The 20,519-nt window shown below is 43.2% G+C and overlaps 2 protein-coding genes across 9 annotated transcripts; both read left to right on the top strand.

The window, feature by feature from the left end:
- Positions 1-7,643, top strand: LOC125970859 (F-actin-capping protein subunit alpha-2). 2 transcript variants are annotated; one of them, XM_049723569.2, is made up of 10 exons: positions 1-147; positions 4,605-4,668; positions 5,023-5,074; positions 5,208-5,271; positions 5,674-5,880; positions 6,088-6,167; positions 6,253-6,331; positions 6,404-6,475; positions 6,573-6,635; positions 6,748-7,643. In XM_049723569.2, the coding sequence occupies exons 1-10, from the start codon at positions 133-135 to the stop codon at positions 6,886-6,888; spliced, it is 837 nt and encodes a 278-aa protein (XP_049579526.1). In that variant the 5' UTR covers positions 1-132; the 3' UTR covers positions 6,889-7,643. The 2 variants fall into 2 exon arrangements, with proteins under 2 accessions (XP_049579526.1, XP_049579525.1); XM_049723568.2 differs by lacking the exon at positions 1-147 and adding an exon at positions 1,380-1,537.
- A 578-nt stretch (positions 7,644-8,221) lies between these two features.
- LOC125970854 (suppressor of tumorigenicity 7 protein homolog) lies at positions 8,222-18,621 on the top strand. Of its 7 annotated transcripts, none has more exons than XM_049723556.2 (16): positions 8,222-8,488; positions 11,594-11,629; positions 13,773-13,855; positions 14,985-15,144; positions 15,296-15,350; positions 15,740-15,855; positions 15,931-16,006; positions 16,110-16,264; positions 16,356-16,453; positions 16,550-16,679; positions 16,858-16,930; positions 17,259-17,361; positions 17,432-17,582; positions 17,751-17,843; positions 17,939-18,078; positions 18,410-18,621. In XM_049723556.2, exons 2-16 carry the CDS (start codon positions 11,608-11,610, stop codon positions 18,503-18,505), a joined length of 1,551 nt encoding a protein of 516 aa, XP_049579513.1. In that variant the 5' UTR covers positions 8,222-8,488; positions 11,594-11,607; the 3' UTR covers positions 18,506-18,621. The 7 variants fall into 7 exon arrangements, with proteins under 7 accessions (XP_049579513.1, XP_049579516.1, XP_049579515.1 ...); XM_049723559.2 differs by having other exon boundaries at positions 8,224-8,488; positions 16,110-16,240; positions 17,936-18,078; XM_049723558.2 differs by having other exon boundaries at positions 8,224-8,488; positions 16,565-16,679.
- Positions 18,622-20,519: the final 1,898 nt, after the last annotated feature.

Genomic DNA, 20,519 nt, shown 5'->3' with positions numbered 1-20,519 from the left:
TCAATGCTGCTTTGAGTCCTTTTGCTGCACACCGCAGGATATTTTCAAGTTTGAGGCCGCTCCAACTCTGGTTTGCTTCATCTTTTTCAGATCTCCAGCTGAGTTGCCTGGCAACTCGTGTGGCATGTGGAGATGCCCCCTAGCAAGGTGAGAACGCCACCCAACTGCTTCCAAAGTAGACAATAAGCTATCACGTGATGCTATATGATATGATAAGATGCAACAATACTATACTGTACAATAGAACGAGACAATACTGCACAACAGTAACACCCCAAAACAAATCTCAGGATGGTGGGCACAGTTACAATAGTTCACAAAAACTGACAAATAACTAGCCTGGGTGACATTTAATCAAACATCTCACTTTCTTTTACTAAATGACTTTTTGTCTCGTTTGCTTTGAGAAAAGGAATGCCTTCTAAATCCTGTCTTACATTGCCGTCTAGCGGACAAGTACGGCACTACAGAAGCCTCGGACAGGTAATAAACTTCAATTGATTTTTATTTAATAATCATAAAGCGACAGTACTATTGTAAATGTATTAATACTCAATAAATACAAATATAATGGAATAGTTAATAAAATAAACATCGTATTTAAATAATAGTTTTAAAGCATGATTCGGCCACAATAGAAATAAATTAGACGAATGAACAGTGTAATTAGGCTACTCAGAAAGGAAAGTCTGTTTGCACAAGAAATAAAGCCAGTTAAAAAACAAAACAAATACATGCTAATAAAATAAATAAAATAATCTGAACAGCTATTATTATTATTGTGTGCGTGCGTGCGCGCGCGCGCGCAGCTCGCCGGGTGAGCTGAGCCATACTGAGGGGAACCACCCATGGGATGACGTCACGGCGCTCTGACAAGCTGGTGTAGCGATGTGCATTCCAGTTCTTTTAAGTGAACTGAATCTTTAGAATCAGTTCACTCAAAATATTCGTTCAAAGGAATCGTCCCACCCACACAAACGCACACTGATCCTTTATTTTATTTTTTTATTTTTTATTTTTAACTTCAATAACACACAACTAAGCACATTTTTCTATATATTACAACATGCCGTGGGAACAACATATACATCAAACAATACAACTACACCCCCCCCCCAAAAAAACAAAAATATATATAATAATAATAATTGGCTCGGGTAATTCACACATTTCTTTGTATAATACAACACCTACAGTTCACTGACTGATCCATTGAAGCACGGGAAGGAAGGCAGTTCACCCATTGACTCGTTCCCTCACTGATCCGTTCTCGCGATGAACTGGAAATGCAAATCACTCACTCACTGACTCGTTCACTCACATATCCGTTCAGTTGGTGAACGGGAAATGCAATTCACGACTCGTTCGTGAACGGGAAGTTACGTCATTTTCACTTTAGGAAGTGATTCGTTCACTCTCGTTCAATGAAAGGATTCGTTCTCTTGAATGAATCGTTCACTCACGAGCCAACACTAAGCTGGTGGTGCCGGAAGAAAAGATGGCGGATCAAGACGAGCCGATCAGCAACGAGGAAAGGGTAGGAAGACTTTTTTAATCAGTCAAACAAAACACAATTAGGATTGGACAAGCCATGCCTTTGTCAGGTAGCACTTGACCATGTTTTGGACGAGCTTCGAATGACGACCGTGTTCATTTGACGAGTGGCATTCGCGGGCCTGCCGTCACCGCCGCCGCTCTTCTTATTTTTAGCTCAACTTCCGCTCATTTTAGCGAAGCTCCAAAAGGAGACTCCTTGTACGGTGTTGGCTGAAAATAGGAGCGGCGTTCGCGTTATAAACTCAGTTGAAAGAACATATAGCGCATTATTTCGCCGAGCGGAACGCGTCGCTTGTCGTCCGCCCTGGCAAAGTTTTTGCTTCGCCAAAATACCTAGCTCGCGTAGTTTAGCATTTAGCAGCTTGGCGGCTAACAGTTAGCAGGACTTACTAACACGCCCTTCTGCTGTTTTGATGCCTCTTTTCTGATTTATACACTGTTGACAGTATTTGCAACACAATTTAACATTTCATGTGATATTCGTGTCAAATCAAGGCGCTTGTGCGTATAGTAAACAAGTCACGACGTTAAAATGAAGTTGATAGAAAGAGGTGGTTACATGTTCATAATCGAAAGTGGTTTTATGATCGTATTTACTAATCACCCAATGGATCTGTATTGCTCTTTACAAACTGTCCTCAACCTAAACAAATGTTTTATAAAGTGCAATACTGTGTGTTGAATGTGCCTTTAATGGGCGTGGCCTAATGAGCTGGAGTCAGGTAGTCTGTTTCTTGTGTGAGATTTATTTCCCATTTGATATTAGTGTGTTTCAATAAATGTGTTGCGCCTAACTCTCCTTGCCCAAATGCAGACGCTCGCTCTTTACTAAAGCTTTGGCTCACTTAAAAAATAAGTGACTAGCGAAGGAATAGCCTAGCTTTGGTGACTAGCTTAATTGTTGTCCAACTTGACAGAGAACAGCATCGTGATTCAAGAGTGATGTGGAAAGCAGGGTGGTAAACCTCTCAAGATGATGCAGTGAAAGGTTTTAATTGTTATTGGCAGAGTTATAAGTTAATGGCGAGCTGGGTGGGATCATTTTTGTTCATCACAATTTTCATCTTCAGGCTGAACTGTGACATCGCGGTTCCGTCATCTGCAATCCAAATTTTTCTGAGGAAAATCTCATCGGCCAATGTATTAACAATAACAATAAAAGCAAATGTAAGTAAATGACAACTGGAAAAAGAATAGCTTTCTTTTTGGCGTTGTTTGCTTGAGCTTCCTGGTGGCTGCAGAAACTAAACCACATACACACACACACAGTGCACAACAGGAAACTGGTGAGTCAATCAGTTTGCACTGTAACATCACTGCATCATAAAGTGACTCGACAGCTACCTGTTAGCGCCCTTCCTGAGTATCTAGTTGTTTCTATCGTATAAAAATAGTATTGTGTTGCTCATATTGTTGTGTAGTATTTTATTATGGCATATACTGGATTGTGTTTTACTGCCTTGTGTACTGACAGGACTGTGGTAGGGAACTTGAACAGAACTTGTCGGGTTAGTCCACCCGGCTCGTTTGAACGCTTTGGCAGGTTTTGATTTAGGAATGTCTTCAAGAATTCCATCAGTGCTGTCACATCCATGGCAACGCTTTTTGAAATATGTTTTTTTTTACTCAAGTTGTGCTTGCGGAATAGCCTGATAATCCACTTTTATATGGATTCGCCTAAGAATCCACTTTGATGCTATTAATATCATCGCAACACGAGGAAACACGGGCAAAGTGAAAGCACCATTTTTTTTTCTCTCTAAATTCCTTCTTCGATATTAATCGAGCTGCTCAAAAGTCATTCTCGGCTGGTTGACAACCCCCTCGTATCTGAATCTACTGTCACTCTGGCAATTTAATATTCATAAATGACTATAAAGCTCCGCTTACCCACCCCCACTTTCATCCGCCTGTTCAACCAGATGGGCACAAACCTCAGTTTGATGTCCGTTGGTGTTGTGCAGATTTATTTGTTGGATCCGGAAAGGTCTGATAAAGTGCTCTTGATCAAATTATGACAAGATTTAAGGGTTCAACTTGATTTTGGGTTGTTATTTTGGACTTAATAGTCTAAAATGGTGGACAGGGAACGGCGTCTGCGAGTTGGGGTGTAATAATGAAGTACAACAATAATATCAGTCGTTAGCCGTCTTTTTAAGAAAAGTGCAACATCGAGAGTTTTTTTTTGCTTTCCAAACAGTGTCGCCTCAAAGCAGGAATGTTCCGGGAATGCCTGTCGACGTTTTCATGTTGCCGCTTGTGTGCGCGTTCACTGAAGGTGTTTCAAAAGCTTCACTTCATTTGGACTCGTTTCCAAAATACGGTGCTTAGTAGGTAGAGCAGGTTTTTCGGCGACCGAAGTCTCCGCGGTTCAATTCCCGTCAACAACTGCGGTTGAAGTGTCTTTTGGCAAGACACTGCACCGTAAATTCTATCCAGGTCAGCATTGTAAATGACAAACTGGTTTCAATTGCCTTGCCTGGTTGAGCAAAGGAAATGAGTTAACACCTTATTGAAAGAAAAAAAAAAAGAGAGAGAGGAGTAGTTGGGTATCGCATAATATTTTCCTTGATGCAGTGCATGAAATGATACCGTCAGGATATTCGATTCGAAAGAGATTGGATAGTGACACGCACACACACACCGCTAATACGTGCCCCCAGGACACACACACACCTTCCTGCCCCCCTCCGTTCATCGACATGCGAGAACCTGGCCGAGCCGTCGGGCGCCGCCAACGAATCTGGCACGTCTTCCTCGGGAAATTTTCATGTCCTTATATGGTCGAGAGCTATAGGAGGGGGTAGACGCTGTTGTCTCCTTGTCATGTGACCTAGAAACAGGAAGTGTGGAGCAAAAGCGGCAAGAGAGAAATGTGAGAGAAATCCTGCGTGTCTCGACATGCCCGTTGTGCATTAAGTTCTTCCCTTATTCAGTTCCTCATTTATTCATTCATTTATTTCACCGCCCCCAAAAAAAAATGGATGCGGATTTTGTGTAAGAGTTCATGTATGAATGTAAATGTCTATTTTGTGTCTCGCCCGCAGTTGCGCATCGCAGCTGAATTCATCATTCACGCCCCGCCAGGAGAGTTCAACGAAGTTTTCAATGGTGAGTTACACGCTTTGACTCTCAACCCAGTTGGCTTGTGAAGAGCTGCGATTAATGCCTTGGTGTTTGGGCTCAATGGTAAGCTTAGCCTGAAGAGACAGGCACAAGTGTCATTAAAGCTTCATCCCATCACGATAAGCGCCCGCAGGGGGGGGATGTTGATTCCCCTCTTATCTCCCCTTGACAGACACGCACAACTCGAAACTCTTGAATACAATCAATCCCCTGTCGCCACTTTGTCCCGCGTGATGTTTACGGGATTTTACACCCCCCTTCCAGCCTGTTCATTTGCTCGCACTGACTCTCGCTCTCTCCTCCGCTAATCCCTCCTTGTGTCCTTTGCCATGTTTGTAGATGTGCGATTGCTGCTGGACAATGACAATCTCCTCAAGGAAGGCGCATCCCAGTAAGTGGCTTGGCAGGGGGCGGAGCTTGCGGGATGGGCGGAAAGTGTTATTCTGTCATTCGGAAAAATCGACAATTGCAAAGTGAATCGACGTTTTTATTCATTCGTTTATTTCCTCCTCCTCCTTTTGCAGTGCGTTTGCGCAGTACAACTTGGACCAGTTTACCCCGGTGAAAATTGAGGGCTACGATGACCAGGTGACTTCAATACATACTCTTCATCAAATCCCTTTTGTGGCGTGAACCCTTCTCAAAGCGGACCGCTTGAATCACGCTTTTGACGACGCTTGTGGAGTCGTGGCTGAAGAAATGCGCGGCAATGATTGCAGAGCGTTACATCGATATGTCATCATGTCAGCGTCGCTACTTACTCCACGCGTTAATTCCCCCACCGCCCGCCTTCCCTGCAGATTCGCTCAAGTGTTGATCCACATGAGACGTGATGAGGATGCTCTTAAATCTCACTATGCACTCGTTCATATCAGCCACGTCTTCAGCTACGCTTTTCTTTGAGAACTTTTTTTTTGTTCAAGAAAAAATAAATCATGGATATTTTTTGAGGAAAAGACTTGTGTTTGCTAACATTGTCCTCTGCGGCAGGTCTTAATCACAGAGCACGGGGATCTGGGGAACGGCCGTGTCCTGGACCCCAAGAACAAGATCTCCTTCTCCTTCGACCACCTGAGGAAGGAGGCCAGCGACCCCCGGCGTCACGATGTGGACGTCTCCATGGAGGAGTGGAGGAGCGCCGTGGACGCCGCCGTCAGGGCTTATGTCAAGGAGCATTACCCCAACGGAGTCTGCACCGTACGCTCTTTATTTATTGAGACTCGAGAACTTGCTTTTATTATTTTTTTCCCACATGTTGGCTTTAAGGACACTTGATTGGACAATAGGTTCCCCCAAAAATTTGGGAACTGAGAGCTTTTGCAGCTTTCTCAAAATAGTTCAGATGCATTTTTCAGACATTCAGCCATATTGTTTCCAAATATACGTTATCTTTTCTTTCCTCAGATTTACGGCAAAAACATTGATGGACATCAGACCATCATCGTGTGCGTCGAATGCCATCAGTTTCAACCCAAAAACTTTTGGTACTTTTATTCACTCACTTGCAGTTGGAGCCAGTCAGTCCCATGCGTCATTTTTTTTCCCCCCTCTCTGGCTTTCTGTGCTCAGGAATGGACGCTGGAGGTCCGAATGGAAATTTAACATCTCTCCATCCTCCACCGAGGTAGCAGGAATCATGAAAATTCAGGTAACTAAACTAGTCCGCTACGGTCACTGGCACTCTGGCACCCCCTAACGGTGGCTTTGTTCGTCCATTCAGGTTCATTATTACGAGGACGGCAACGTTCAGCTGGTGAGCCACAAGGAGGTGAAGGAGTCCATGTCCATTTCTGTGAGTACCACCTTCTGCTTCCCCATCTCTTACACCAAGTATTTAATGTATATATATTAAAAAAAATAATTATCTATATCCAATTATTTCCTTCTAGAATGAGGTCACAACCGCAGAAAGGTTTGTCAAGATCATGGCGGCCGCAGAGGGCGAATATCAGGTACGTGATCACACTGCGACTCACCGCGTGCAGTTGAAAATGTATATGTGGTTGGCCTTTGACCCTATTATTAGTATTAGTATTATTAGTGTTTTGCTGTCGTCCTGCACAGACGGCCATTAATGAAAACTATCAGACCATGTCGGACACTACCTTCAAAGCCTTACGCCGCCAACTTCCTGTGACGCGCACCAAGATCGACTGGAACAAGATTTTGAGCTACAAGCTCGGCAAGGAGATGCAGAATGCTTAAAAAAAACAAAAAAAAACTAACTGCCCCCTTTGTCTCTAACACACACACACACACACACCAACATGCACACAAGAACAAACAATGTTGCATGACTGGATAGCTGTATTTGTACAAAAAAAAATAGAGACGACAAAGAAGATGCAAGATGTCGAATTAACTCATTGGGTGTCTCCTTTTATTGATGTTTCTTTTATACACACATGCACACACACACACACGCACACACACTCCTCCCTGCTATATCAGACATTATTTTGAAAGATATATACTTGACATAGGAAAGAAAGTTAACAAGGCAGCAGGCAAAATGTATGCAAAAATACAATTATTTGTAGTTAATGTCCAGAAAAATTATTATTGTGATTATTGGCAAAACATTTTTCCCCTTTTTATGGCGGGGGTGGGGCATTTTCCACTGCTTGTCACATTTTCCTCTCTCCTGACCGACTGAACGGCCTCATCTGTTTCCAACCGCCCGACAAGCTTGACTAACCGGTCGCCCGCTGCAACTAATACCGAACGATACAATAAAGACAAGTTAAAAAAAGAGAAAAAAAGGATCATTTTCTCCTCCTGTGCTTATTTTTACTTGACAAAACCTGTATTCTATGCCAATTAAAAAAAAAACGAGACACTGTAATATATATAACTGTATGAAACATCTTATCTCCTGTCAGTTTGGTGGTTATTTCCATGACATCCATTGTAACTCGGTCACAGTTATGTTGCATTAAATAACAAATTTTCTATCCAAAGAGTCTTTGAATTTCTGTTGTCTTCTATAAGTGAAGATATTATATATTTTTTTTAATGGGACAATGTGAAATATAAATATTTAGTTTCCTAGAATGCAAATGTAAATGCCCATTTTGGTGTTTTTTTAAAAGCGATATAATTAAAAGTATTTGATAATATTGGCAATGAGATTAAAAGTAAAACGGAAATTTGACATATTTAAGGCTTTTTTTTTTACTGCTGGTCTGCTGGTGACGTTCAGTGTTTTGTTTTGTGTTGTTACAGAAAATGATTTAAAAAATCAAAGGATCAAATTTTGTTATAAATAGGCTACATGGAAATTAACACCAAGGGTCTTTCAACGATCTTGTTGTTTTTTGTCTTTAATTTATGTTTCTTTAACCTTCGTCGCCTTCCTAAATTGGCCCAATTCATATTTTTTCAATTCATAAAAGCTGGAACAAATCCTAATTTCAGGGGTATTCGTGGAATGTAATCAATTTTCGATGTTTTAAGCCTAATATATATTATTTTGCTGAAAGGGTGACGATATTTACGCTTTACGCCGATAAAAGTCTGTATTGTGTGTGACAAGGACGCTTACAGCGACACCGTAAGGCGGGCGGAGCTAACCAACCGTCCGTCCACATTGGCTTGGCTGGCTCACTGACTATTGCTAGCTCGGCTAACGTTAGCCTGCCTCTTCCAGCGAAGTGCTAACACGCCACAGACAGACGTCGCCCAGCATACACGCCGCGAGACTACTGGGCACATGTTGGGACCCTCCGGAGCCACCACTCGGGGGGAAGAAATGCTAGCCACGAATAGGCATCTGAGCACCGCGCACTGAAGAAAAAAAAAAAAGGTGAGCGCTTTAAATAACCCTCCCATTTACCACACCGCCGCCAGTATTTTAACGCCTCCACTGGTTTACCTTTTAAAAATAAATAAATAAAGTTCATTAGCCGGCTAGCTGGCTAACTTAAGTGTAAATGGTCACGGAGCAACGCCGACTACATTTTAAAATATTGCATGTTAATGTTGTTTGCACCCGTACATAAAAAGGTGTATTAAATGTACTTTTATGTGCTGGCTTGGTACACAGTGTCAAAACTTGACAGCTGCTGTCTCAACATTCTGACCATCTCGTGTAGCTAAAATAAGCTAAATGGCTAAGCAATTTGCTCACATTCAGGTGACAACTGTTGTGAAATTATTAAAATGCTCCTCTGTAGTGATATAAAGTAATATATTTTTTAAAGATTTTATTTCAGTCCTTTTTTTCCAACTGTAAAAGCAGAGGTGGCAAAAGTAATCAAATAGTAAGGATACTCGTGTCACGCAAGTTAAAAGTAACTAAAAAAAAGTCCAACTCCTGAAATGCACTAAAATAGGAATAGAAAGCACACATTGTTTTGAAACGTAGGGAGGAACAGTCAAAATAAATACTTTTAGTACATAAAGTATTTGTACTTTCTTCTTCCCACCTATGTGTAAAAGCAACAAAACTTTCCACTTTTTTTTCTTACATTCTCATTGGTTATACGTGCAAAATAAGTTAACCATTTTAGTTTTAAGGCAATGTGTCTTAATTTCAATCATCTGTCTCGCATTTTTTTCATTCAACAGTACTGCAAGTGAAAAATAAGTACGTTAATTTAAAAAAAAAATGTCTGTGTGGTAAATTTATGGAAGTGGTTGTGTTGAACTTCTTGAACTTTCACTTCCATGTCATCAGGGTCATTTACTTTCACATCTTCGTGTAGAACCCTCTTTTTCTTTATTGTAACACATTTTTCAGAACTCCAACTTGTGCGTCTTGGCGCCGTGAACCTTTTTTGTTGGCATCTGTTGGTCAAAGTGTGTCTTTGCTGACGTGTGCTGCTTTGACATGGTTGCGAACATTTGACCTTATTTGCGAAAAGCACAATGACAACAATTTAGGGATTTTTTTCAACGCCCGCCGTAACCGTTTTCCTAAAAAGGTGGCATTGAATTATGTTTTTGGTCAGACATTTTGCAATTTTTCCAGTGTAGCCCACCAGCAGGTTTGATCAATTAAATTTTATTTTTCTAAAACCCATGTTGTACTTAAGAGGTCTTATTTTAAGGCCGTCTTTGCCAATCTCGACCTGAGTGGCTAGTTTACTTTATAAAATTTTGGCTATCAGAGACCGCTAACATTTCTCAGGTCCCCCAAAACTGTCACGTCAGAGCCGTAACCGACGACGTTCTTCCTCCCGCCATCTCCTCATCTCGCCTCTCGTGCTTTTCAGTTGCCTGGCAACTGCTAGCTAGCGTGTGATGTTTGTGTGTGTGGGGGGGGGGGGGGGGTTTACGGGGTGTGCATTGTTCCCAAGTCTTTTTAACGGCTTACGCGTGAGGCACTTTTACACACCGTGTGCATGCAGCTCTTTCAGTGGCTGACATAATTAGCGGCGCTAATTACAGTTATACGTGTCAGCATGTTATTAGCTACGTTTAGAGCGGGCCATGCAAGTCTGTCTTGTTGCATTCTGAGTTTTGTTGAAAATTCACTTTCACTCTTAACAGTTTTGTGGGCCTGTTCATTAGGAGTAGTCTCACAAAAATATCCCTGAAAAGACCGGAAGTCTTCCATTTTAGGCCCATCCTGGTCATTTTCCAGTTAAGTACTTAATGATGCAGACGTGTAATTGGCGTGCACAATTGTTTATGCCGGTTGTCGGAAAATGATGTCTCAGTTGTCTCTACAGAGAAAACAAAAGCCGCTCACAGTACCGGTGTTAGGCCACAAGGGGCACAAGTTCAAAAAATTGCTTCACGTGTATGCTCTTCCTCTTTGGGGAGGGAGCTCTGGTGTAATTAAATGCAACCCCAGAGGCGTTTTGGTCCCAGCGATATGAACCGGGAGTCTTGACTCATTTATTTTTATGAGTGGAATTTAGCCACTGAGGCAAGTTTTACTTTGCAACATGGAATTTTGTTGATATGTCGAATATGAAAGGACCAACAAAAAAACCTGAAGTAGCTACGCAAGAAAAGAAAGGGGAAATCCATCGCTTTGGTTGGAAGTTCAGCTCACAAAACTGGTTCCACACACGGAAGCTGCTAATCATGAGTAGACCAACAATAACTCAATTTTCAAAGTTCCTCTCCTTCCAGAGATTTTTCAGATTGCTACTAAATTTGAAGCATGTATACTACAGACCGATAGGGGGCGCAAGAAGAAAAAATGGTGCCAACGACTGTTGTCATTTTGGTTGATATGATCTCCGTTTAGGGATTGAAAATGTGAACATTTGTAAACCACTTTGAAAACCGTTTCTGGGGAAAAAAAATCTGTTTAAATTATTCCGATTGCAATCATTATCAGCTTGACGCGCTTTAATAATTACTTGATGGTCGTCCATTGTGACATCAGCACATGCTCATTTCTTGTCTGTTCACATTTTTCCATTTGCCCTTCATGCCTCTGTCCCGTCTTGCTCGCTCCCTCCCTCCCTCTTTCCATCATCCATCCATCCGTCCGTCCGTCCCAGCCGTGACGTCACACGTGTGTCGTGTGTCTATTGTCTGACTGAAGGCGTCTATCCCTGGGTCTTTCTTCCTTCATAGCCCCCCCCACCCCTCCTCCTTTCCCTCCCACGATCCCCCTCTTCCGTAGAGGGGGGCAATGACAACACAAAAGCAAAAAGGATGGACGCGAGCGAGCAAGCGAGCGGGAGGCGCCATGCCAGCCGCTAACTGGATCTGACCGGGGCTGAGGAGTGTCGGCGTTAAAGGCGTTTGTGAAGCTCCACCGGGCCTCTTTTGTATTTTTTGGCGTCCGGGACGTTTTACGCGTCTGGCGGGCGGCTGCATTGTGTTTCTTTGATGACCCCTGCTGTGTAGCTGCCTGCTCACCACCACCTCCTCCTCCCCTCCTCTCTCTGTCATCACCCCCCCCCCTTCCTCTCCTCCTCCTCATCCTCCTTTCTCTCCATCACAGCTCCCGATCCAGCCATGTTCGGCACAGAGTCGTCACGTAAGTACCGCCGCCGTCCGTCCGTCCTGCCTCTCGTACATGTTGGAAGTCAAGCAAGGGGAGGAAAACCGCGATTGCGTCTCGCTATCCATCCGTCTGTCGTGCATCTCCTCTTCCCCCTTTTCCTCTTCCTGTTGTTGCTGGTGGTACAAATCCGGGATCTACCATTTTAGCCCCACAAGCTAGCCGGTGGTCCCGCCGAGGTTTGCCTCGCATTCTCCCACTCGCCGTCTGCGCCGTGCGTGTGTGCGACGGGAAAGATGTCGGAAAATTGATGCCGTGGCCTCCCGTCTAAACACTTTTCGTATTTTGCCATGCAAACTTATTGTCAGTATGGTGACAATGAGCCTTTTCCGTGTTGCGCTTTTCAAAAGAAAAAATTCCTGCGGGACCTATCTTTAGATACTTTCTTGAAAAACTCAACCTATTTGCTTTATTTTTCTGATTCTCTACGTAGTAATGAGACAAGATTGCTGTCTGTTTGGAATTTTGAAATTTGGATGGCGGGTTCTGAAATGTTTTTTTGTGTATGTAGGAATTTTTTGTCTGCGATATCACCTGTAGGAAATCCCTTTTTGTTTTGTCTGCTACTCAAGGAAGCCCTTCTCTAATTGGCTGACAAGTTGCAGTTAAACATAACCATCAATAAGCAGCTTGGCGTTCTCTAGAAACTTACGTCCGAATTCCCGTGTCACAACCTCAAAACTTGACTTAATAGGGGAACTCGCGTCAGAAATGTTCTTAGTAACAAAATGCTCTTTGTGCTCCTTACTAGTCTAAACAGGCTAATGTGATTAATTGCATTTGCGGAGTGAGACTTCAATAGAATAATTCAGCGATGTACAAAAACATAATTTTGGGAGAACATTTTTGAGACTGAGATTGAATGATCTGAAAGTCAACACAAACTAGCTCCTAAGATTCAGGCTGTTTTTGTTTTTTCTTCTTTGGGACCTCATGATTGGTCCCTCATTGTTTTGATAACGTCGTTTTGAAGATTACAAATAGTTCAAAACAGGTTTAAAAACTGTATTTTGATCGAGCAAACATCTCCAAACCGGTTTGAAAAAAAAGATGAAAGATCCTTGATTAGAAATGAGCAGTGTGTTTATTTTTGACAGCTCGTCGTTACACACTTGTTAGCCCGCAACGTGAACGGCTCGCTAGCTGTTACAATAAATGTGATTTTCACAATCAATGCTTGATTGGCAGCCGCTCGTGACAGGGAGACACTCGTCTCACGTCATGGTCAAAAGGAAAGACGATCGCTCCAGGTTGCCCGCTATTGGCTAGCATCATGACAGTGAACGGCTGTCTCTGTTGCCATGGTAACAAACTCCTTGAATTGAAAAAATAAATTAGAGAGTGGAGAGAGAAAAAAAAAAAAAAAAGTCAAAACAGCCCAGAGAGAGAGATCGTGTTTCTGTGGTAACTGCTGACTCGGGCTATTTTTGTCTTGTGCGCTTCAAGCGCAGCGAGCCACGGAGAAAGAGGAGGAGCACTAATGTATGGATTGAATATTAATAAAATAAAACCAAGCGGCCTGATGACTGAATAACATGAAGCCATATTGTCTAAAAAAAATTAACATTGCCAAATGAAATAGAATATTTTATTTAGCTTTTTTTTTTAAATTAATTTATGTTATGAATATTAAATTTTGTTATTGTAAGAATGAGCAAATGGAGTTTTTAATTGTAGCATGGTGACGCTAGAGTAAATCTACTGACTGAGGTCAGAAGAGGATGAAGAGTCAGCAGCAGTGGTCGTCAATGGGTTCATTCTGAAAAAGACGAGAGGCTCCACTCCACTCAATGGCCAAGCAGCTGCGTTCTGTTTGCACACGTGTCCACCGGGCTGGCCTGCCGCTCATCTGAGTGCCGCCTTTGTCCCAACTACGCTCGCCGCCGCTTGATGGATGACAAAGCATCCACTCTAAACGCCATCTTAGAGATGTTAATCAAATACTAAAGTCAAGTATTGCCGATGGGATAGACCGTTTCAAAAGTGCAGTTTAATATTTTAAATGCTTAAAGACCAAACATGGAACATTGGATTTTACCCACAATAAATAACTTTTTAATCATTTTTTTTTTCTTTTTTTTGTGCTTATCCGCCATCTTTCTGTCTTGTCTCTTTGCAGTAAGCATGTTTCTCAACACCCTGACACCCAAGTTCTACGTGGCTCTGACGGGCACCTCCTCCCTCATATCAGGACTCATTTTGGTAAGAGCGCAATTTTTCTTTTTCACGTCACATTTTAAAACCATAACTCAAAATATCCCACCTTTCCCGTTTGTCGCCGTTGGGTATGCTCACAGGAGGCGGTGCTAAACACTCTGCTGTCTGTTGATTGGTTGATTGAATGGCATGAAAAGCAAAAAGCAGCGAGTTAAGCCATTGTGAGTTGCAACCAGTTAACTAACTTGCCAATATTAACTGGCAGTCAGTTGACGACAAATCTGCTCATTCTTATTTACCTCTTGGGTTTCTGTGTGGCCGTGCGGCTTTAAAATAGCTCATCTGTTAATTAGGCTCATTCGTTCCCTGCAGGCTGCTCGGCTTCGCACGAACTGAAACAATTCACGAAGGTTGTAATTCCGCTTAAGCGTGAGCGGACAGGTGGCGGATTTGACACCAAATTGGCGCCTATTAGCCAATGTTCTCTTTAAACCACGCTAACACACAGAAATTTGTTTTAAATTGATTCAGGTTATAGCCCAACCCCACTCTTATATTTCATGTTGAGCCATAAAGAAGTGTTTATGTTTGCATTTTGCAACAGGGGTGCACTTAGGGTAAAGTGCTTAAGCGCTCGTTGCTATTAACATTGTAGCATCCTCGCATCCAGACGTTAACGTTAATGGACTTCGTGTTGCGCTACAACTCCACACACCTAATTGAACGTGTTTAGGCCGACATTCCAATGCGTGAGTGGGTGAACTTTTGCGCTCAAGGGCCACGTTTTTTTTTTGTTTTTTTTTCTTAAACGGATGGAGGAAGCTCATTTGTAGATGAGGTCATAAAAAATTGTTAAAGATAAATTAACAAACTTTTTAAAACACAATACATTTAAATACAATTTGCTAATTAATAGTGTGGTATCAATGGCTTCAAATGAATTATTGCATTTTAATTGACCAATTTTAGGGGCAGAGGGACAAATTTCTGTAATATATATTAAAGTAATCCCCCCGCAAGTGGTGGCACTTGGAGAGTCTTGTATTATTATTTTTTTTGCTTAGTGTAAAAAGTTCTCAGCAGGACTCTTGATAATGCACTGTAATGTTTTGTCGGGCCGGATTAAATATTGAAGAGCCCTGTTCTAATGGTGGCCGCTTCTCCTTCACTCCAGATCTTCGAGTGGTGGTACTTCAGGAAGTACGGCACTTCCTTCATCGAGCAGGTGTCTGTGAGCCACCTGCGCCCCCTGCTGGGTGGCGTGGACAGCAGCTCCCCCAGCAACTCCAGCGCCAGCAACGGCGAGGCTGACTCCAGTCGGCAAAATGTGTCGGGTGAGTAGCCCGGACCCGGATTTATGACACATCATTTTTATTTACTTGATATTCTAGTTTCCAAAATCAGTGTAAAGTTCCTTTACACTTTATCTGCTATTTCTACACTCACCCAAAAGGAAGATTGAATGTTTTTCTTTCTCATCCGCAGAATGTAAAGTTTGGAGAAACCCGCTGAATTTATTCCGAGGAGCCGAGTACAATCGGTGAGTGACAGCGGTGAAAACATTTCACATCTGCTGTTGCTCTCTTTCTCTGACATTCGTTCTTTCTTTGTTGTCTCTTTCATGTTCATTCTTCGCCGGCATTCCTCCTCCTCCATGCCTTTGAAACGTTCCCTCGAATCGCGCTTGCTCATTTTTATTCTCTGCTGGTTTCCCCTCCTCCTCTTTTATCTTCCAATGTCTCGATCTTCTTTTGTTCTCTCTGCTTCTTTCACGTTATATGGACGAAAGTATCGGGACACTGTTTAGGATTGCATGCCAAGAAATCATCAACCACAAATTAGAATCGCAGTATGGTTTACAGATGATTTGATTTCGGAAAAATGTACCATCCAATTGTGATGTTCTGAACGTGTCGCCATGTTCCTCAGGTACACGTGGGTGACGGGCCGAGAGCCGCTGACGTACTACGACATGAACCTGTCAGCGCAGGACCACCAAACCTTCTTCACCTGCGACTCGGACCACTTGCGGCCCGCCGACGCCAGTAAGTTCCATTTCTTTCCAGCGTGCCTTTCCCAACGTTCCTGCCGCTAAAACTCTATATTGTGTTTCTTTGCAGTCATGCAGAAGGCATGGAGGGAGAGAAACCCTCAAGCACGCATCTCGGCTGCACACGAAGCTCTGGAGCTGGAAGAGTACGTAACAATTTTCTTACTGATTCTTCAAAAACAAAGTTCGGAGTGAAGAGAGCATTTAAATTTCTTCAAAATGCTACTTCGCCTTGTTCTTACGCCACAGCTGCGCGACGGCGTACATCCTGCTGGCCGAGGAGGAGGCCACCACCATCATGGAGGCCGAGCGCTTGTTCAAGCAGGCGCTGAAAGCCGGCGAGGGATGCTACCGCCGCAGCCAGCAGCTACAGCACCACGGTACGCAGTACGAGGCCCAGCACAGTGAGTAGCCACACTCTTGAAAAAAAAAAAAAAAAAAAAACATTTACAATAAAGATGTCCCTTCTAACATGAAAGTGTTTTTTTTCCTCAGGAAGAGACACCAACGTGTTGGTGTACATCAAGAGGAGACTGGCCATGTGCTCCAGAAAGCTTGGCCGGACGAGAGAGGCGGTGAAGATGATGAGAGATGTAAGTCACGAACGGCTACACAGATGCACTAATCTCCCTCGTTGTGTGGTTGCTGGATGTGTGCCGCCCCCTGTCTGCTATTACATGTAACAACAGTTGTGTGTTTTCCAGTTAATGAAGGAGTTCCCTCTCCTCAGTATGTTCAACATCCACGAAAACCTGCTGGAGTCGCTGCTGGAGCTGCAAAACTACGCCGACGTGCAGGCCGTACTGGCCAAGTACGACGGTATGACCACACATACACACATACACACACACACGTGTGCGAGTCACTACTGTACACAATTGGATCTTCTGTCATGAACAAATGAACAAATTATACTGAAATTGATACCCTTTTGATCTGTCAGTAATTGACTTTCTTTTTTTGTGTTGTCATTTTGTGTTGTGTACGTGTGTGACAGATATTAGCTTACCCAAATCTGCAACGATATGCTACACAGCAGCTTTGCTCAAAGCCAGAGCCGTGTCAGACAAGTGAGTTGCGCCTCTCGACGCTACACTGCACACAACACGACAACACAGTGGAGACTCCACACGTCGACAACACAACAGGCAATGCTACACTTAACAATGTCACACCACAATGAACACACACACGATATAACTAGGAAGTCAGACGGACATAAAATGACGTGACACGAAACTATTACACTCCCCTACATGAAACAAGGAGAGCATTGCATGCTTGAAAATTATAGTTCAAGCTGTTAATTGACACAAATTAAAAACAGGGATGTAACAGCACACGCTTGACACTTCACTACACAACATGACACTAAATGACACTTCTTCATCCATTCAGATTCTCTCCAGAGGCAGCGTCGAGACGAGGTTTGAGCACGGCGGAGATGAATGCAGTAGAAGCAATTCACAGAGCTGTCGAGTTCAACCCGCACGTTCCCAAAGTCAGTGTTACGACACGTGTCAATGGTCACGTGACCGGTTGTTCTCAACTCGACCGTGTGACTCCCTCAGTACCTTCTGGAGATGAAGAGTCTGATCCTTCCTCCGGAGCACATCCTCAAGCGAGGAGACAGCGAGGCTATCGCGTACGCCTTCTTCCACCTGCAGCATTGGAAGCGTGTCGAGGGAGCGCTCAATTTACTGCACTGCACCTGGGAGGGCAGTAAGTCTCTCACGCAACACGTACAGTCCGCCAAGTTTTTTTTTTTTTTTTTTAATTGCTTCACCTTTCTACATTTTCATACGTTATGTCCTTATTACAAAATGGATTAACATTTAGAGGGATGCCGGTTGCGGCACTAGAACTCATTAGATGATTCCCTGTGCGTAGCATTCAGAATGATCCCGTATCCTTTGGAGAAAGGTCATCTCTTCTATCCTTATCCCATCTGCACAGAGACAGCAGACAGAGAGCTGCTACCCAGTAAGACACACACACACACACACACACACACACACACATTTTATTTTTATTTTTTTTTAAATATAACTATCATTGTGTTTGTGCGTGTAAAGCAGTGTTCCACGAGGTGTCGGTATACCCCAAGAAGGAGCTCCCCTTCTTCATCCTCTTCACAGCCGGCCTCTGCTCCTTCACCGCCATGCTGGCTCTGCTCACGCATCAGTTCCCGGAACTCATGGGCGTCTTTGCCAAAGCGGTTAGCACACACACACGCACACACAAAATGTGTCACCCATTAATAATCCGTTAACAGAAATTGCCATTGGAAATGTTGTAAATAAAAATATTGTTTTTCTTGCTTAAAGTGTGCCCATAAAATAAAATGTCGATTTACTTAGTGACTGAGATGGATGTTGATAATGGACTGTAATGACGAACAGATCCCTATAGATGGCAGCGTTGACCCGTTTTGGATTTGGGGAGACTTTTCTTGTAAAATTCTGATTTTATTTCTGTCCTACTGTACCTTTGTTCCTGAGAGAATCAAAATTATTTTACTAGTCAATTTCCTGCTTGTGTGTTTGCAGTTCCTGAGCACGCTGTTTGCGCCGCTCAACTTCATCATGGAGAAGGTGGAGAGCATCCTGCCGTCCAGCCTTTGGCACCAGCTCACGCGCATCTGACAAACTTGACTGGTTTTGTTTTTTTTGTTTTGTTTATTTTTGGATTATTTAAAAAATTCTTTGTTGTACAAAAAAAACAAGTTGCCATCATTAAAAAAAAAAAAAAAAAAACACAATACAGTGTTCCCTCGCTATATCATGGTTCAACATTCAAACGTGGTGAGTAAATTCAAACATTCAATTTTGAGACCAAAATCCAATATGAAATATTGTGTTTTGACAAAAATATCAATTATTACCTCACAGCAGTTAATCATCCACTAGGAGGCGACACTTGTCCACGTAGTGCTCATATAACTGCTACTGCTGCTTGGAAATCATAACAATTGAGAATTTAATATAAAATTTTCAATTACAGATTATTAATGATGATTTTTAAATTTTATTGGGTCTCTTTTGACACTCGCCGAGTACAAACTGACTGATTATTCCAACCCTAAGCAGGTGCTTAGTTCATTTGTGGCTGATGCTGTCATACGTTGTACAAAACCCGCTCGCCGACATTCCTAAGATTTGTCCGTTTGATTGACAGGCTCATCTGACAGGCGCCCAGGGCATCATGCAAACAATGTAAACCCTTGTTATCTTTCACACTGCTTTTGGAAACCCCATCTTTGGTGCTTGGCGACGTGTGTAAACAGAAATGTGATGCAGGTTAAGTGCATTCCTAACATAAGATGTAAGAAGAAGCTGGTGTAAAAGGACCACAAGGTTGAGGAATAGCAAGCAGCGGCGGAATTCGACCGAAACTCCGAATTTAATGTAAAGTTGGGATATGTTCCTGCTGAGTTTTCAATTTCAGGAGTGCCGACAAGTCCGTCTCAGAATGAAAATGAGCCTAAAATGGTTACGTCGAACCAAAATGGCTGACCCGTGTGTCAGTTTCAAACACCTGCTGCCTCCGGATGTTAATAAGACAGCCTCGGAGGAAGGAAGTGAGCTCTAAACACAGAGCGCCGTGTCATCAGCGAACGAACAGAGGGCCGCTTCACATCTTACGAGGATCATCAAGCCGTGAGTTGTGGCCCACTTAGCAGTCACCCTCACTGGGTGCTTTTCTTTTTGCCAATGGACTCACTGTCCTGATATCAGTCCACTGAATCGAGTTACTGTTTCCGGGACTTTCTCACTTCCTAATGCTCTCCCCTCTCATCCATGATCTGTCTTGCTAATCCAATGCAGGGATCTGGAGCTCTTCCCGTTTGCAGACAACCGAGGCGGGGGTCATCCCAGGACGTCACCAGGCTCTCGATAAGTCTCAATATTTAGTTTGGCGGCCAACCGGGAGAATTTGTGCCATCCTGATCCCATATCAAACACTCCATCTCAGAGGGATGCTTTTCATCCGTCTGCTCTTCGGGGAGCTTCCATGTGTTCACCTGGACTGTTATTCAGAGCGGCTCATCACAAAGGAGCTCTTGAAAAGGAGAGGACATGCTCTTGGAATGACAGAAGGCCGTCCTTGGCATGTCAGTGGTGGTCACGACCACTGATGAATGATAAGAGGCACGGGATTAATAGACTCATGGTGGAGGTGTGCTCTTCAGACAGCCTGTTAGGATTTCATACATGATCAGACAGCACACTACGTTTCTACATGACACAACAGAGATGATGCAACAATACTACGATGTATACATCATACTACATAAGCCTACACTCCTACTACGAAAGCAAGTACTTTTTCCCGACACCAAGCGCATACGAGACGACTAAAATGGGGAATACGAGAGCGGCACTTGCTGCCAACATTTGACCTAAATAGAGACGCGCTAACCTCATTCTGCACCAGCGGCCTGGATCAACTACATCCGTTAATCCTAAAACCACATCTGGGAGTCGAGAAGGCCTCCGTCCTCCCTTTCCCGCCGTGCCGGCACGAATATATCCATAGCGGGGAGGTTTCAAGCGGGAGCTTTAACTCGTGTAAGATTAACGCTGAGCTTTTGTTTCCGTAGATATGACAATGACACATCGGGCTCATTCGCTGCCACTATCGTACCCTAAATTTTAT

Source organism: Syngnathus scovelli, chromosome 6, assembly GCF_024217435.2.
Source record: "Syngnathus scovelli strain Florida chromosome 6, RoL_Ssco_1.2, whole genome shotgun sequence".
NCBI lineage: Eukaryota > Metazoa > Chordata > Actinopteri > Syngnathiformes > Syngnathidae > Syngnathus > Syngnathus scovelli.
This window is presented reverse-complemented; position numbering and strand designations above follow the sequence as displayed.

Coding starts and splice junctions, on each gene's coding strand:
- LOC125970854 (XM_049723555.2), top strand. CDS start 11,608: ATGTTCGGCACAGAGTCGTCAC. Junction 11,630..13,772: donor GTTCGGCACAGAGTCGTCAC/GTAAGTACCGCC, acceptor GTCTCTTTGCAG/TAAGCATGTTTCTCAACACC. Junction 16,007..16,109: donor GAAGCTCTGGAGCTGGAAGA/GTACGTAACAAT, acceptor CTTACGCCACAG/CTGCGCGACGGCGTACATCC.
- LOC125970859 (XM_049723568.2), top strand. CDS start 1,499: ATGGCGGATCAAGACGAGCCGATCAGCAACGAGGAAAGG. Junction 5,881..6,087: donor ACCCCAACGGAGTCTGCACC/GTACGCTCTTTA, acceptor TTCTTTCCTCAG/ATTTACGGCAAAAACATTGA. Junction 6,332..6,403: donor CAGGAATCATGAAAATTCAG/GTAACTAAACTA, acceptor TCGTCCATTCAG/GTTCATTATTACGAGGACGG.